Source organism: Ambystoma mexicanum, chromosome 11 (assembly GCF_040938575.1).
Source record: "Ambystoma mexicanum isolate Mex_15411 chromosome 11, UKY_AmexF1_1, whole genome shotgun sequence".
In the NCBI taxonomy this organism is placed as follows: domain Eukaryota; kingdom Metazoa; phylum Chordata; class Amphibia; order Caudata; family Ambystomatidae; genus Ambystoma; species Ambystoma mexicanum.
The window spans coordinates 479236323-479253223 of NC_090934.1; the positions used below are offsets into that span (position 1 = coordinate 479236323).

Below are 16901 nucleotides of genomic sequence, written 5' to 3' on the forward strand. Positions count from 1 at the left end.
TTGATTCCTTCATCACCCACTCACAAAGCCATTGAAAAGATTGTATTTGATAAAACTATAACAAGAGATTTGAGGGGACTCACGGAATTCTGCCACACAGGAGATTTGGAGGTGTTCCACAATATGTGCCTAAAGTACAGGCCAAAACGATTGCATTTTGGCATGGAGGGCATGATAAATCGGACTCTTCTAGCGGTCTTGGCACATAACCATAATGTTGGCCGTCAACAAAGTAGGACGACCGGAACTTTAGGGACGCTTCGCTACAATAAGGCCTTCACTAAAAGAAGTAAACAATGGGTGATCAAACCAGTGTTTGAGGATATGCAATATGAGTTTATTGAGAGACTTATTGTTGATGTCCTAGATAGGCACATACATGGAGTTGTGAACGAACCTGTGCAGGGGACAACTGCATTGCCACCCAACATTGCCTCTGTTCCATGTCCACCTAAAGCAGAGCTCATTGAGAAATACACATCACGGTTTAAATGATTGTAATTTGATTGTCTGTTCTCTCGAGTCTCCTCATGTTGCAGGCCCATTGAATATGTGTATCTATGTAATGTGTAAATAAAAGTGATTGCTCAGTGTACATGCAATGTGTCTCTCCACCCTTGCCCCTCCCTTCACCGTGCAGTAGTGCGAACCACCCGGGTGTCACCTGTGACTTTGCTCTCGAGTCTCCTCATGTCGCAGGCCCATTGAATATGTGTAGCTATGTATTGTGTAAATAAAAGTGATTGCTCAGTGTACATGCAATGTGTCTATCCAACCTTGTTCATTTGCGCATTAAATTAAACCAAACAGTAATATAAATCATTTTTCAAAAAATATAGAATGTCTCCGTATTTATGGTTCTCTGGGGCTGCAAAGCACGCAGACAAAATGCAAAGATGGAGTGTAAATTTCAAGTCCTGTGAGATGGCCTTACACTGAATGTAGCTAACTAGGAATGTGTGCTCGTTCAAAGTGAAGGTCAGCTGCTTTGATTTTTTGCTCGGGTGCCGGAATGGCCCACGACTCAGTATAAGGTTCTATTGTTATTTGACCTTGACAGGCCGGGACCATCCCGAAAGACTTCTTTTTGGGGGTGTGGTGCAATAACGTAAGAAACGATAATGAATAAAATTTCAGAAACAATAGCCATTTAATGTTCGTTCATTAGAAGAAATAACGTCGGCATAGAAGGAGTGGTATTTCGGGGCTGCCCTACGCACAGACACAATGGAAAATGCAAATATAATGTAAGTAACTCTTTAGATGAGTTTATACCGCAATTTAATTACTATACAGTAGCTTTAAAGACGGGTTAAGTTGTACTTGTTCGTTCTATGTGGCATATTGTTTTGTACCGCGCACTATCTTGAGGAGAACCATCTCCTTTTACGGAAGCACCTCAAAACCTTCCTCTTTGCTTCTGCTTTCTCTCTCCCTCTCCCCTGCTACAACTGGTCCACTGTCTGCGACCTCGGTCCTGGGCCCTTCCACTCTCCACCTGCACTGCCTCCCTGTCAACCCCTGCACTGGGGGACTGTCTCAGTATCCTACAGCCCCCCCTTCCCAGCACTTGTTCTGCACTTACCTTGCACTCGCCACCAGCTGGCCCTATGTATTTATTATTTTATGCTACTTACCTTGTACTCCACTTCCCCCCTCCCCTTCCCCTTGCACTTTTACCTTCCCCCTACCCCTGCACTTCTTCTCCTTGTTCCCCCCCCCCTGCCTCGCCACGCCCTGAAACACTTGTCTATAGGCGCGTTGCAAATGCCATATTATATCATATCAGTGACGAAGTGGTCCACTGGCGCTCAGGCGGCTCTGAAAAAGGCAGAGGAGAGGGGGTGGGTTACTGGAAATGACGCACTGTCCTAGCTATGAAATAATTTCCCGACCTAATATATAAAATGAATAATTTTAATAAAGATCTGATGGTGAGACTAATTTCATTTTTTATGTTTTTAAAACAGGTACATCCTTCATTATTGTCCGTGTCACGAGTACCAGACACCGGCGGATGGCTTTTATAACCGCCAGTTGCTTCTCCGCGTGAACAACGTTACCACCCTGACCATTTTATGAGACGATCGCCAAGTACAGGTATGCCCTTACGCGGTACTAATGGCTAGATGCAACATACATACCGTTGTGGTGGCCTAGTGCCTCGTTGTTGGAACAGCCATGCAATTATCAGTGCGACCGAAGAGCTTATTTTATCGTAAACCAACACCCTGTGTACTGCACACGAACATCGCTTGCCTCAAGACGAACTATTTTGGATCGAGAGCAAAGAAAAATGCAAATCGCTGAATATTCTCTAAACATTTGATGTCCAATAAATGTACTTTACCAAATGTACCGTGTTGCTGTTTGATTTAAAAGTACAGTTTCATATTCCGAATTGTGGCGCGCTGTGTTGTGAGCTGATCTGTGTTGGTTTCCGGGTTCTGTGTGGAGTCGCGCAGAAGACGCCTGGGCGCGTTTGCCTACGCAGCACAGGCACGTCACGGAGAGAGGCGGGGAATATGAATGTTTTGATAAAGTCTGTTTCAGGGGCGGGGGATTTGATTTAGTGCCGCAAACGCAGGTGAGCCAGGTCGATGGGGGGAAATGATAGGATTATCACAAAATGGCGGCTGATTTCGAGTGCGTTAATGGACGAAAAGTCGGGTAAGGTCCATAGGAAAGTTTTCTACGATCTACCGATTTACGCTTAAAAACACATGGCCAAACCGTAGGGACAATAAAAAAAAAGTCCCGGAACTATCCTTTAAATACCGCCCTGTCCTGTACTGAGGCAGGCTAATTGGCAGCACCTGGAGCAGCACACCTGAATACAATCTGCCTCCTCCCTCTCTGGTCCTGAGATGGTAGAAGCAGCACTGATCCCTAGGGCTTCTGGGGATTGTGGTTCCAATGCTGACGAATGGGAATGGCCAGGAATTGATAGCTGTAGCAAGGTGCATTGTGGTACATGTAGTTAGTTGAGTTATATAAGAAGGCACCAAAGTCACGCAAATGGGAATTAAGTACCAAAGTGTGAATATGGGTTGTTCCAAGAGTATTCTGAAGATAAATGGATAACTAATAGTCCATGATGGTTGCCAATGTGTGCGCCCATGGCGCAGGCATGTCAGTATGCCCCTCTCCAGGCCCCTCTCCAGGCTCCCTGAAGACTGACCAACAAGAAGAGCAAGACCTGCCACACCGTGAAAAAGTCTTATACCAAAAGGGCACATCATGAAGCTCCAAAAACTGTTTAAAGCTGCAAGGTGAGAGTATTGAAGGGAGGAGACAATACCAATGTTCCGAACCTTTGAGGTAGAAGTCAGAAAGGACAAAGTCTTAAGGGCCCAAAATCCAACGGTGCGTTCATGAACTGAGAGACTGTGAAGATCTGCTGCAGGCTCCATGGCATATATTTCTTTGAAAGTAGTGGTTTTCCTTAGGGCTGGCAACGGTACAGTGCTGAAAGGTGGAACCAGAGATACAGCTGAATAGGTTGCTCTAGGAGGGTCTTCCAAATATTCAGAAGCAGCAATAGCAACATTAAGATTTGCAGCAGGGACTTCAGGAGTCACAAATGTTGCAGGGACACCCTGAGTAGCAGGGAGTTCAGAAGCCACAGCAGCCGGGAGATCATGAATGGCAGTCGGACGTTCAGGTTCTGTAGCAGCTGGGAGTATAGGTGCCACAGGAGTACCAGCGGGCAGGGACGCAACTGAGACTGAAGGAGTACAGTCTGGTAGTTTAGGTGCTGCAGAGGCACCAGCAGGAACAACCGGAGCTGTAGCCTTAATAGGAGAGCTGTTAACTGGCGTTGCAAGAGGTATTGTTCTTGCAGGCAGAGAGGAAGGGGGTGCTTCAACTGCAGTAAGAGTGATTTGAGATGCTGCTTCAGTAGCAGATTTATGAGTACTAGCAGGAGGAGCAGCAGAGATTGGGCTTGCAGATTCTGTAACAGGTAGCATGGCTGACGGAGGATCAGGGAAGGGTAGGCTTTCTGATGGCTGGCCTTCAAAGTCTTGTGTGCTCCGGTGGATAGATGGGTCTGGGATATTGACTGTTGGCAAAGCTGGATTCCAGACAGGTACTGGGTATAGTTCAGGATCTGACACATGGTCTGGTGCACAAAAGTCCATAGAAGCAGAGTACATCTCTGACTTGGTCACCTCTTTAGATGCTGTAAGTGTGAGTAAAGGACCGCCATCAAGGGTAAGAACGGGACAATCCTTTGACTCAGCAGGATCTCCAGCCAGATGATTACACTTGATTTGTGGTGTAAAGGCAGTGTGAGTGATTTGGCCCACCGAAGGAGTTAATTCTTCACTATCTGAGCAACAGCCTGAGTTACTGTGGCTAGTAAGTGAATGAGCCAAGTCAAACTTTAGAAGGTATGCATATGCCAAGTTCAGGTCTTCCATCTGCTCTGTATAAGTCTGTATCCTTTTCTGTATTACCCTTCCAGGCCTTATCATGCCAATCTCTAAAGACAGAATGTCGGGGGTTGGGCATAGTGCCAGATGGTCTGGTAAATTATGTCCCTTGGCTAGATTCTTACTATGCAAATAGACAAATTCATCATAGAGGTCTTCTGTTTGTCTTTTAAGGCTTAAGAGTTGTTCTTGTAACAGGTATGTTCCATTAGCCTGTTCTAGAGCTTCAGAATCTGGTGTAGCAGAAAATTCGGGTGTTGCAATGGGAAGACTGACCTTAGAGTTATCATGGGTAGTAGTTACTGAGGAAGCATTAAGACAACCAATGGTCAGTATTGGTCTTTTACACCCAGGACGAGCTGCACTAACCTCAGGATTCTGAATGCCTTGTCCTGTTAAATGAGTGTTTCCAGCAGTCTGGGGAGGTTGTGTAGCTTGCCAAGCTGATCTTGAGCATATCACTTCGGCAACAGCGTACTCTGGTTGGGAGTCTGCCACAATGAGTGCAATATCCTTGGCTGTAGCAGTGTTACGACATTGGTCCTGAGACAGGGTAGCCTTGGATAAAGGAATACAAGGTTCATGTACCGGCTGAATGTCGAATGCAGTGTCAGAAGAAATGCCAGAAAACGCGTGAGTGTTTTCCACTGGTTGGGCTAACAAAATCTGCAGGAATTCATTTTCTTGCTGTAGTTCTTCTACAGATAGAGACTGCAGATCATAGTTGCAAATGTCATAGTACTTACACATAGAAGGGTCAGCGAGCCAGTGAGTGTAGTACTGTGCTTGTAAACCTTTGTTTATTAGGGCGAGTCTGTCTTTTAAACTAGGGTTTTTGTTTGCAGTCCTTAAGAAAACTTTAGATCTTTACAGAAGTTTCTTGAATCGAAAGGAAAGCATTTTTGGTCTGTGTGTGCCTTTCCTGCCTATGGAACAAGAATTCTTTGGCTCTTGCATTCTGTCAAGGATGGTACTCTGTCAAGAGTGGCACAGGGCTCCCAGGTAGGGTTTGGGTGGCTGTGCTGATGTAAGGTGACAGATAAGTACACACACAGCAGGAAACTCAACAAGAAAGAAAAGTAGGCAACTGTAGTTGTGAACAGAAAGGGGCAGGAAATACAAAGATACAAACAAACTGGATTCCCTCTTGGGGTGCATGCAGATATGGGAAAAGAGTGTTCCACAGACCTTTGGAAACTCCAGCCTTCTGCACGGATTACTATTACAGAGGCCCACTCTGTCTGCTCATGGCTTAGAACAACAGCTGTGGGTGTCTGTTAAACAGAAAACGCGACAAGGGAAAGGGCAGAGATTGCCTGCCGGAAAACAACAGTCAAGCTCTGTACAAAGGATCAACATAAAACACAAGAGAGACAAGAACAGAAATAACCACGGACAAGGAAGTCTAAGAGAAATCTAGCAGAAGGGAATGAAGGAAGAAACAGTACGATAGAAATGGGTAAACTAAAGGGGAGGACAGAGTGTCAAGGAAGAGAAGGACAGAGATCAAGAACAAGGGGTTGCAAATAAGGAAGAGAGCAAGGGAGAAGCAGCCAGGAAAGAGGGGGGCTGCAAACAAGGAAGCAGGGCTCCAGTACCGAATGGTACAAGGTACAGAAAAACTGTAGTGGATTGCAGAGGACTGTAGTAGGCTGCAAGGCAGAGAGTCCAGAGGAGCAGGACTGAAAGCTGTAGTAGGCGGCAGACAGAGAGCCCAGAGTAGGGCAGCAAGGAGCGAACCCAAAGGAACAGGGCGTAGAGGCAGAGAGACCAGAGGGTCAGGGCTGAAAGCAGAAGAGAGTAGCAGGCTGCAAGGCAGGGAGCCCAGCGGAGCAGAGTAGCAAGGAGCAAGCTCAGAGGAGCAGAGAAGCGAGGCAGGGAGCCCGGAAGGCTATGGCTGTAGGCAGCGGAGTGTAACAGGCTGCAAGGCAGGAAGCCCAGAGGAGCAGGGCTGTGAGGCAGGGAGCCCAAAAGGCTAGGGCTGTAGGCAGCAGGGTGTAGCAGGCTGCAAGGCAGGAAGCCCAGTGGAGCAGGGCTGTGAGGCAGGGAGCCCACAAGACTAGGGCTGTAGGCAGCAGGGTGTAGCAGGCTGCAAAGCAGGAAGCCCAGAGGAGCAGGGCTGTGAGGCAGGAAGCCCACAAGACTAGGGCTCTAGGCAGCAGGGTGCAGCAGGGTGCAAGGCAGGAAGCCCAGAGGAGCAGGGCTGTGAGGCAGGAAGCCCAAAAGACTAGGGCTGTAGGCAGCAGGGTGTAGCATGCTGCAAGGCAGGAAGCCCAGAAAGAGCACTGGAACAAAAGCAGGAAAATGCAGCAGTAGGAACAGCATACAATTTCGAGACAAAAATGCAAAAAGGGGCTGGGAGGACTCTTGATGCAAGAGACTGAGCTCCTGCAGGCACCTGCTTAAATACCGCCCTGCCCTGTACTGAGGCAGGCTAACTGGCAGCACCTGGAGCAGCACACCTGAATACAATCTGCCTCCTCCCTCTCTGGTCCTGAGATGGTGGAAGCAACACTGATCCTTAGGGCTTCTGGGGATTGTGGTTCCAATGCTGACGAATGGGAATGGCCAGGAATTGATAGCTGTAGCAAGGTGCATTGTGGTACATGTAGTTAGTTGAGTTATATAAGAAGGCACCAAAGTCACGCAAATGGGAATTAAGTACCAAAGTGTGAATAGGGGTTGTTCCAAGAGTATTCTGAAGATAAATGAATAACTAATATTCCATGATGGTTGCCAATGTGTGCGCCCATGGCGCAGGCATGACAGAAAGAGAGAGAGAACGAGAAAAAGAGAAAGAGAGAAAGAGAAAGCAAGAGAGAGCAAGAGAAAGAAAGAAAGTGAAAAAGTGAAAGAGGAAGAGAGAAAGAGAAGAAAAAGAGAAAAAGAGAAAGAGAAAGAGAAAGAGAAAGAGAAAGAGAAAGAGAGAGAGAAAGAGAGAAAAAGAGAAAGAAAAAGAGAAAGAGAAAAAGAGCGAGAAAGAGAAAGAGAGAAAGTGAGAGAAAGAGAGAAAGAGAGAAAGAGAGAGAGAAAGAGAGAGAGGGAAAGAGAGGGAGAGAGAAAGAGAGAAAAAGAGAGAGAGAAAGAGAGAAAGAGAGGGAAAAGAGAGAGAGAGAGAAAAGAGAGAAAGAGAGAGCGAAAGAGAGAGCGAAAGAGAGAGCGAAAGAGAGAAAGAGAGATAGAGAGATAGAGAGATAGAGAGATAGAGAGATAGAGAGATAGAGAGATAGAAAGAGAAAGAGAAAGAGAAAGAGAAAGAGAAAGAGAGAGAGAGAGAGAGAGAGAGAGAGAGACTCACCAGGTGGCCTAGCAGCAAGACCGTTGCAAACAAGTCAGGTGCACAATACGTACCAGGACGCTGAATGGGGTATTGCGCTGCCCCAGCAGCAGAATAACTTCTTAGTTTAAAGGGTAAATTTATTTCCCTTAGAGTCACTTAAGGATGAACCATTACAATTCGTTGTTAGAGGAAAACAATTTTTATTTTATTTTATTTAATATTTCTACATTCCTTTCAATTATACCTTTGGGTAAGGAAGATTTTTATCCTGAAATACCCTGAACGGTCTTTCTGTTGTCAAGGCTTGTTCAGGTTTTATGGCATTTGTGTCCAGAGCGATAGATCTTATATGTGGGTTATATGCATTATAATGACAATAAGCAATTACCTGTTTTAAGCAATTATAAAAGGTTTTCCCTTTTAAAGGACAAATATCGGGTCTCATCCCACAGGATCTCCTCACCATCCTGGGCCTGGTCTCCTTCCAGGTGATCCTCCCACAGTACACCACACCCAAGGCCAGGATCAGGAAGCATCTGCCTTTCCCTGGCCACCTGGGAGGAGACTTTATGCAGGGTTTCAGTGAGGGATCCGTAGGATTCACCACAGCTAACAGTACCTGTAACAGCAATTGGGGGTCAGGAGCTTTCCAACTTTCTTTGTAATCATAAGAAGCTTCTAAGTACTTACCCCACATCCCTTTTCATATTTATATTCTTATCACGCACTACTTGCACATCCTGGGTTTTAATGTACATGTGTCTTGGTTCTTGAGTGCATGTTGTTTGACTCTAAGCTATTCACTGTGTGATCTTGTGCACATTTCCCATGCCATATTCACTGTCTTTGTCCTATCGTGACACAGGCTAGCCCAGGGAAGCCAAGGGTTCTCAGGGCAAACATCACAGAGTCATGTTCCGGATGAGGCCTCAAATTAGGACAATTGTTCGTTAAGTTAGCAAAAGCATACAGGGATTTCTCCCAAAAAGGTAAAGTTTACAACTATTGGCCTCGCATGCACATTATGTTTGATTCATGAACACATTTTGTGTTGGTAGTTGGATTCTTGCGCAAATTGACTTTCCTTCTTCTGACAAATGGTTTCATCTTTTTATAATGATCCATCATGGAGAAATATGGCTATGTCCTGCTTTGAACAATCCGGCCTGTATCATGAGCTGCAAGCAGGGCTACATTTGTGAACTAAACAACCATCATTCCAATTCATGGCTTGGGAGAAGTGCAAAAGCACATCTTTCAAAAGTATGTGACTACATGAAAGACAATTGTGTTGGCATTGCAATTAGATTATACGCTTTTTCTTCCCAAGTGTCCTACATACTCCCACTCCAGCAAAGATCTGAAAATATCATTGCCTGTTTGGAATACTGGCATGCTCAGTTGATTAAACAACAGACTCTTCCACTTGCCTACATAGACTATCATAGGAGTACTCAGGGGTAGGCAACAGGAGATCAGGTGGGGGATGCAGTCAAAGCATAGGAAATGTGACGAGATCATTCATACAGGTGGTAGTCAAAGGATGAGATGTATCCATTAACCTCTTCCTAACTCACTTGAAGTGGAAGAAACAACAGACGCACAAAGCAATCAGGCTTAGGAAGAGACTGGGGATAGGCTATCATGCCGGCGAGACTTGGTAGTGAAAGAATACCTGCAACAGTTTATTTAATTAGATCAGATCTTGGGTGAGGGGCAATGTGTAAATGAACAAGATCTATGACCAAATTGAACTTGGGAGGACAATAGTTGGGGGGGGGGTATCAGACTTGAGATCCATTAGGGGACAGCTACCTTATGTAGTCTGAAGGAAAGGATATGTGATCAAATGAGTCTCTGCGATTGAGTGGCATCAGATAGATAGTCTGTGCGACACAATCTGCAAGTCCATGAAAGCAAGAGGTCGGCTGTTAAGGCATAAGCGATGCAGCAGAATTTTCCTAGCAGAGGAAAAAACATAGCTACTCTGAAAGTAATTTGAATAAGTTATGTTAAAACGTACCTGGACACACCTGCAGGAGACACGCTGATGTCAAACGCACCTGCTTTGCTAAAAACAAAAATGAATATGTGTTTTACTGTGGGGGCTAGTGAGTGAAAATTACATCATTAACTGAAAAGACGATATTGATGCACCAACCAAAACCTGTGCGACACACAGAAACCATAGTTCAGAAATGATGAAAACAATCACCCACCACTAGAAATGGAAAGGGCATAATCCTGTACAAGAGATTGTGCAGCAACACTGTTTTACATTCACTTCCATGCCCAAGTGTACCAAGGCGGCCTTCTCAGATCTCACCGCCTGACGCTGCAGTTTTATTGATGAAGGCACTGGGTCGTTTGCCCCAAAGGATGAAGAAGCTAATGAAGAGCCTATACTGTTCAGTATAGCTGCAGCTGCAAGACACATGATCTGAGCGGAGCAAGACAGATTGGGAATTTAGGGGAGGGCCAGAAAAGTCAAGAAGGCTATTCAAAGGTTTTGAAAATCAGCTAGGTTTACGGATGACCAGCAGTATTTAGGGGATACGGTTATGCAAGGAAGGTTCTTACCCATTATGTGAATATTGTGCAGAGCAGCCTTGAACACTAGACAGCAGTTGAAGGTTATTTATTTTCAGTAGATCCATATAGATCCCCCCCCCCAAAAAAAAGCACTGCTTCTGCTCACCTCCATCAACCTCTCCAACTGTCTCCATTCTGAATCTCAGCCCTTAAATCTTTCCTTACCCTTGGCAACCTGCTACCCAGTAGGACAATACAAAATGCCAGGGATCCGGATACTTGAGAGAATGAGGAGGAGGTTACTGCGATTAAACAAGAATCATACAGAGGTTCTTGAAAGCATGGCTGCTGACACTTAGGAGTGTAGGATGAAAAACATACAACTAAAACCAAATGAGAACCAGACAGAGATGAAGTTATTGGTTCTGGAACCAGCAGACTTAGCTCTAACCCTAGCTACACCAAAACCATTATCAAACCTCCTGATCACGGAAAAAATAATTATCTTTCCCTCATGTAAGTATTGCAAGTTTTTAGAAACAGGAAAACCCCAGTATCAATTCCTAATCTATGAAAACTGACTTCTTATTTTTCATCTGAAGCAACTGGCGGCACTCTTCATTTCAGCACAGAGGTCCAAACAAACCAACACAGAAGAACGAGAAACAACAAAATCTACATCCACTTGGCTACATGTGGCATGAAGGTGACAAGCTTGGATTCGGAGTGTTAGCTGTCCTGGTGAGCCTGTATCTCAAGTGGAGAATGGAATGAAGGTGCGCGTGTGGTAGGAAGTTAAGTCTCCATCTTCCTAGTCCTTAATTACTCTGTCCATAAGTACGTCATCACAGTATTAGGTTGTATTTTGGAATGTGTACATGTCATAGAATATCGTCTTCCACCAGTGAGTCCAGAAGTGACCGTTGATTGATGCGCTCCTAGTACATCCGCGTTACATTTCATGGGCCATGCTGGTTCCCAAGTCTATTTGTGTCAGATGCATTAACTCACCTTGTATTGGATGGAATGGTGACCTTGTATGGATTCTACCACCTTTCAAAGTTTTGTACTATATGCATCAGCAGATGTATCGTTGGTTTTTCTTACAGTCACCAATTTCTTACGGAGGCATGCATTTTGTTCCCCCTAATTTCAGGCTTTTCAACTATTATGATAGACAACAGTTTACTGCATGTCAGATGCCTGCACCCATTTTAGTTGTTGAATAACAACCAATGTACTAGGTTGTGTATGTCTCCCTCTCCCCTGTCCCTTATTAGGTAAGCTGTCTAAGCCTTTGATGTCGAAGTACTAGATAATAGGGTGCGCTGTTGCACGGCGCCAAAGATGGTGGCTCCTTATTCGAGCTCCTGCTCCCGGTGCCGTTTGCAGACGAATATATCCTTCTCCAACAGCTACAGCAACTCAGGTGGACGACTGGAACACTTCTAACACCCTGAGCCTCCGTTTGCACCTCTTCTGGCATTTTTTGGATGCCGGGTTGCCGTAAACTGAACGCTTTGGTTCAAGCGGCGTATGAGGGGCAGGGAGCGTGGGAGACCCTGCTTGGCCTGTCTGCACTCTAGGCTGGAGCCTGGAGTAATCCCACGATCCTGTTAAGCCGGGAAGCTCGCTTCCGACAGTTCTGAGGCCCTGGATGCCTTGGTGTGAACGACCATGTATTAGGTGGGGTGAGGGACGGCAGACACCAGTGTCCCGCTCCGCCCAGCAGTCAGGGCTACTGGAGGCGGGACGGACCTTGTTGAGGCATACCCCAGGAGGCCTGAAGATCAGTGGGCTTACCGACTGGATACACGGTACCCTGCCCGCTCCTCCTCTTCCCCTCCTCCCTGCCTGCTGATACCAGACCACCCGCAGGATAAGCGGTGACAGCAGCTTCCACCGGAGGAAAGGCCCTGCAGGTGACACCCTTTCCTACCTCCCCCTGCTGTGCTGCACTGACAGGATTGCAACGTCATAACTCTCTCCCAGAGGGCCTACGTTAGGCTGCTGACTAAGATTTACTCCCATATCCTCTGTTCCTCTCCAAACTATTCAGCAACATCGCTCTGCAGGGAGGCTACATCACTGCTCTAACAGGGTGAAAGTCCCGTTGCATTGGTCCTTATTCCTGCTGGCATGCTAAATGCACTACCCTGTGACCACACTGGTGCAACCTTGGCCTCCCAATCATCCAACCCAATTCCAGCTCTAATTGGACATACTTCTGGGACCAGTCCCCATTGGGGCCTTCAATAATCTGGGTTGCCACTCATTTTGCTTTCTACCGTCGGCGGGCCGGACTGACCGCCTGGCGTTGATAGCGCCACTGTCAACATTGTTTGGTGCCAGTCCTGGGAGTCTATATCCTTCTCCACTACATCTAGACTGGCTCCTACCTGGCCCACGAACCTCGAGGTGCAACACAAAATTACTCAGAGGAGTCTAATTGGCCACTTGCTATCTTCAACACATCACTTTTCTGGTACGCATTATGACCAAAGAAGGTCCAAGAACCAGCGCTTGATGAACCATTACACTAAATAAACCCTCTCCTTCGGATGAGGTAACCGCTGATGCTGATCCGGAACCTATCAAGATGGAGCTTAACGAGACACAGCGGATGATGGCGTGTATGCAAGAAGGATTAGCTAAGGTACACAGTAAGCTGGACGACATTACCAGCACCATTGATTCTATCTAAACATGCATTGACAAAAAAGATCTATGCCTGACGGAGGCCGAGACGATGGTGGGCACGATGGAAGACATATCAATTATGAGATCGGAATTGGCTACACTTTCCAGGTGGGTGCTCCAGATGGAGAAAAAGAACGATGAGCTGGAATCACGTTCCCGTCGCAACAACATTCGCATTATTGGAGTCCCGGAGAGTAACTCTGAATCCTCCACCGAACAATGGATTTAATCCACCCTACTACCACTGCCAGGAAACACTTCATTGTCACCGCAATTTACGGTCGAACGTGCACACAGATCCCTCGCTCCTAAACCTAGGCTCGGAGCACCCCCACGACCCATCATCGCTCGTATACTTAATTACAGCGACCCCAATGCAATTCTTCAGGCAGCCAGGTAGCAGGGCAACCTCATGCTAGGATCCACCAGGATACATATTTACCCGGACTTCCCAGTTGCCGTAGAGCAGGAGAGGAAGACCTTTCTAGCAGTGAAGAAAACGAAATATGCTTCGTTATACCCTGCCAAACTGCGGGTCGAATGGAGTAACAAGACTTTCTTCATCACCATACCTGACGAAGCCATGGAGTTCCTGGATGAGACTGGACCAGCGCTTTTGCCCTGAGCGAAACTCAATTCTTGTCCCTGCCCATGTTGGTTGTCCACTATCAACCTAGCACTCTCGCAGTGATGGCCGCTCCCCCAACCCCCAGGTAGCCGTAGCTAGCACCTTGTTCTCCGATTACAACGCCTCTCAAACCTCTTGAAAGCGACCTTCTCACTTTGGTGCGGCAAGGTGGATGGGAATTACCCTGCTACTCCAGGATACGTTGCGCGATAATTTGTTGATACATATCCTTATTTTCTACTGTTTCTATGTCTAATGGTGGCCCGGATGGGCCTGTGCGTCAGCCTCCCAATGCAAGGTTGCGTTTTCTGTTGTGGGTGTTCTGAAGGGGGCTTCATTGCCTCATTCCAAGGGGCGGTGTGGGTAGCAGGAATGGCGGGGGTCAGGAGGGGGGGTTGGGACTGTTCTATAAAAATAAAAACCGCTTGGTACACATCATTCACACAGAAAGGGAATATATGGGCACCTAGTGGGACGCTGGGTTGACTTGCGGGGCAGTTCAAACCTTGGTGGGTGAAACTACAAATGTCACATCACAATGGGGGAATTAACTCTTAGTTGGAATGTACGGGGCTTGGGCAACCCCCTTAAACAGCGTAGGATATACCTCTTCGTGGACAGGCATAAGGCTAACATCCTGTTCCTGCAGGAGACCCATGCCCTTGCGGCAACCTGCGAGGGGTTTGCTAAACACTGGGGCACTCATCACTTTTATGCATCTTATTCCTCACAATCTAGAGGAGTCATGACCCTGGTACATAAATCCCTTCCATTTCAGTGCAAATATACAAAAGTGGACCCTCTGGCCAGATGCATCCTGGTGTATGGTTCTCTAGCAGGTAGGGGGTTGGTATTGATGAACATATACGGCCCCAATATCGGTGACCCCCAATTCTACAAAGAAATAATTGATGAGCTAGAAAGATATCCGCGGATTCCTATACTATGGGGTGGAGACTTTAATACTATCCTTGACCCACTCCGTGACAGGTCCACCCACACTCAGAGGACACTTACATGCACTGCTACCACTATCAAGGAGGTCATGTAGTCGCTGGATCTTGTGGATGCTTGGAGGACGTTACATGCGGCAGAACAATCCTATGTCCATGACTCCTCCTCCCACATCGACTTGTGGCTCATCTCAGAAACGCTCCTAGGAGGCGTAGTGAAAACATGTATGCTACCACGCACCTACTGAGATCACTCCCCAGTCATCATCTCCCTGACATTACCATCACTTTCTAGACCTCGCAATACCTGGAGATTTAAGTCTCCAGCATTACAGGATGCTGTTTTTGCGTCCACCATGGCTAAACATGTACGGCTGTTCTTTGGAGGTAAATGAGGGATCTGTGTCTTCACCCGGTACATTGTGGGAAACATTTAGAGTCTATATTAGAGGAATAGCACTGGCCTCCGAGTTCAGTGTCCTTAAAACGAGAAGATAGAAGATTCAACAGTGCGAAGATGATCTTGGGGAACTAGAGCGGGGACTGACATCGGATCCCCCCTCGGTCACCCGAACGCAAATCAAAGAAGCCAATGACTCCTTCAGAATAAGCGCAGAACGTGAGGTTAAGTTTTTTGATGTCCCAACGGCAGCCAGAAGATAAAGCGAGGGCGACAGACCTGGCAAATTACTGGCTCGCATGGCCCGTCAAAAAAACGGCAGTGAATGGATCCCTACTGTGACCAAAACCTCTGGCGTCCTCGCACATACCCCAACTGCCATCAATGGGGTATTCACAAACCTTTATACTGACCTCTACACAAATAAAGACTCATGCACAATTGAGGAGATAAGACTTGTTTCGTAATATTCTCCCTCTAACTCAACTCTCCCAGGACACCAAAACTCAGCTACACCTCCCGGTTTCCCCTTACGATATCACCCAAGCTATTGATCAATTACCCTCCGGGAAGGCTCCTGGATCAGATGGCCTAACAGCCGAATTATATAAATGTTATAAAGAGATCCCTGCCCCCTACCTTTTACAGGTGTGGCAGGAATCCCTCAAGACTGGGTTGCTCCCTCCCACCATGCGAGAGGCGGTCATCATGGTCCTATTGAAACCAGGGAAGCCTGCATCAATGCACATTTTACCGCCCCCTCTCACTAATTAACATGGACGTGAAAGTGTTCGCCAAAATACTTGCTGCTCGTCTGATGCCAGCCATACCGCACATCATTCACCAAGATCAATCCGGATTCATCCCAGGCAGGTCCGCGGCACTAAATTTACGACACCTATTTAACATCCTAGCACAAATGGACCCCGGGGTCCAGGCTGTGGCTGCTGCCCTTGTTGTCAAAAAGGCATTGTCTCGGTATCCAGGCGATTTATGTATGCAGTGTTATCGGGGTGCAGCTTAGGCCAAGGAATCCTAGAAGCCCTTTCCCTCCTTTAGGCATTGTCAGTGGCCAGGGTGTGTACTAATGGCCTGCTTTCTCCACAATTCACGAAGAGAGGCAGCCGCCAGGGCTGCCCAGTCTCCTCTGATATTTGCTTTTGTCATCGAACCTCTGGCAGATATGATATGGTTGCGACATAGACACCGGGGGGTTAGGATGGTGGGAGACCCACAAATAATCTCGCTTTATGCAGATGACGCTTTGCTATACATCCGCGACCCACAGAAACACTTGGACCCTATTATGCAGGACATCTCGTACCTTGGGTAACTATCGGGCTTTTGTGTAAACTACTCCAAATCAGAGCTCTTCCCCCTCACGGAAGCTACTGTCCCTCCTCATGATCTCCAGGGCTTCAGATGGGCTCCTGAAACTATTAGATATTTAGGAGTGACAGTCGCACGCAACAGTCTCTTGGTACACAACCACAACTACACAACATATATGACTCAAGTACGCACTAAGCTTACAATAGCCGGCAGAATAGCACTCCTGAAAATGTCCATACTCCCTAAACTATTTGTTGTTGAACATCGCACTATGGCCCGGGAGGAAGCTATTTCAGGAATTGGATAATGTGATCTGCAGATTTGTATGGCATTTTGGCACTGTGCGGTTGAAATGAGAATCACTTACACAACCATATGATGGGGGGCTTTGCTGCACCCAATTTCCGATTGTACTGGCTGGCTGCACAGGCACAATTTTCGGCTTTCTGGTTCACGGAAGACCCTCCTCCCCCACATGTACAACTCAAGACACTCTCGGTTGGAGGGGGTGATCTCCGGTCTCAGATTTTACTGGGTGGGGAGGCGAGCAACAGTGACATTGACCCCGCCAGCATCACAGCAAGGGCCTGGCAGAGACTCTGGAAAGAAACAGGCGTTTCTACCCCGTTCCACGAGAACT

The 16901-nt window shown here is 46.9% G+C and overlaps 1 protein-coding gene across 5 annotated transcripts in view; it reads right to left on the reverse strand.

Annotated features, from left to right (window-relative positions):
- ALKBH3 (alkB homolog 3, alpha-ketoglutarate dependent dioxygenase) overlaps window positions 1-16901 on the reverse strand; it is a 653468-nt gene that overhangs the window by 504323 nt on the left and 132244 nt on the right. For 3 of the 5 annotated variants that reach the window (XR_011279653.1, XM_069623324.1, XM_069623322.1), the window contains exon 5: window positions 9740-9787. The exons of the other annotated variants lie outside the window; for them this stretch is intronic. Coding sequence is in view for 2 of the 3 variants with exons in the window: in XM_069623324.1 (XP_069479425.1) it covers window positions 9740-9787 (48 nt within the window). In the remaining variant the exon portion in view is untranslated. The remainder of the gene's footprint in view (window positions 1-9739; window positions 9788-16901) is intronic. 5 annotated transcript variants of the gene reach the window in all.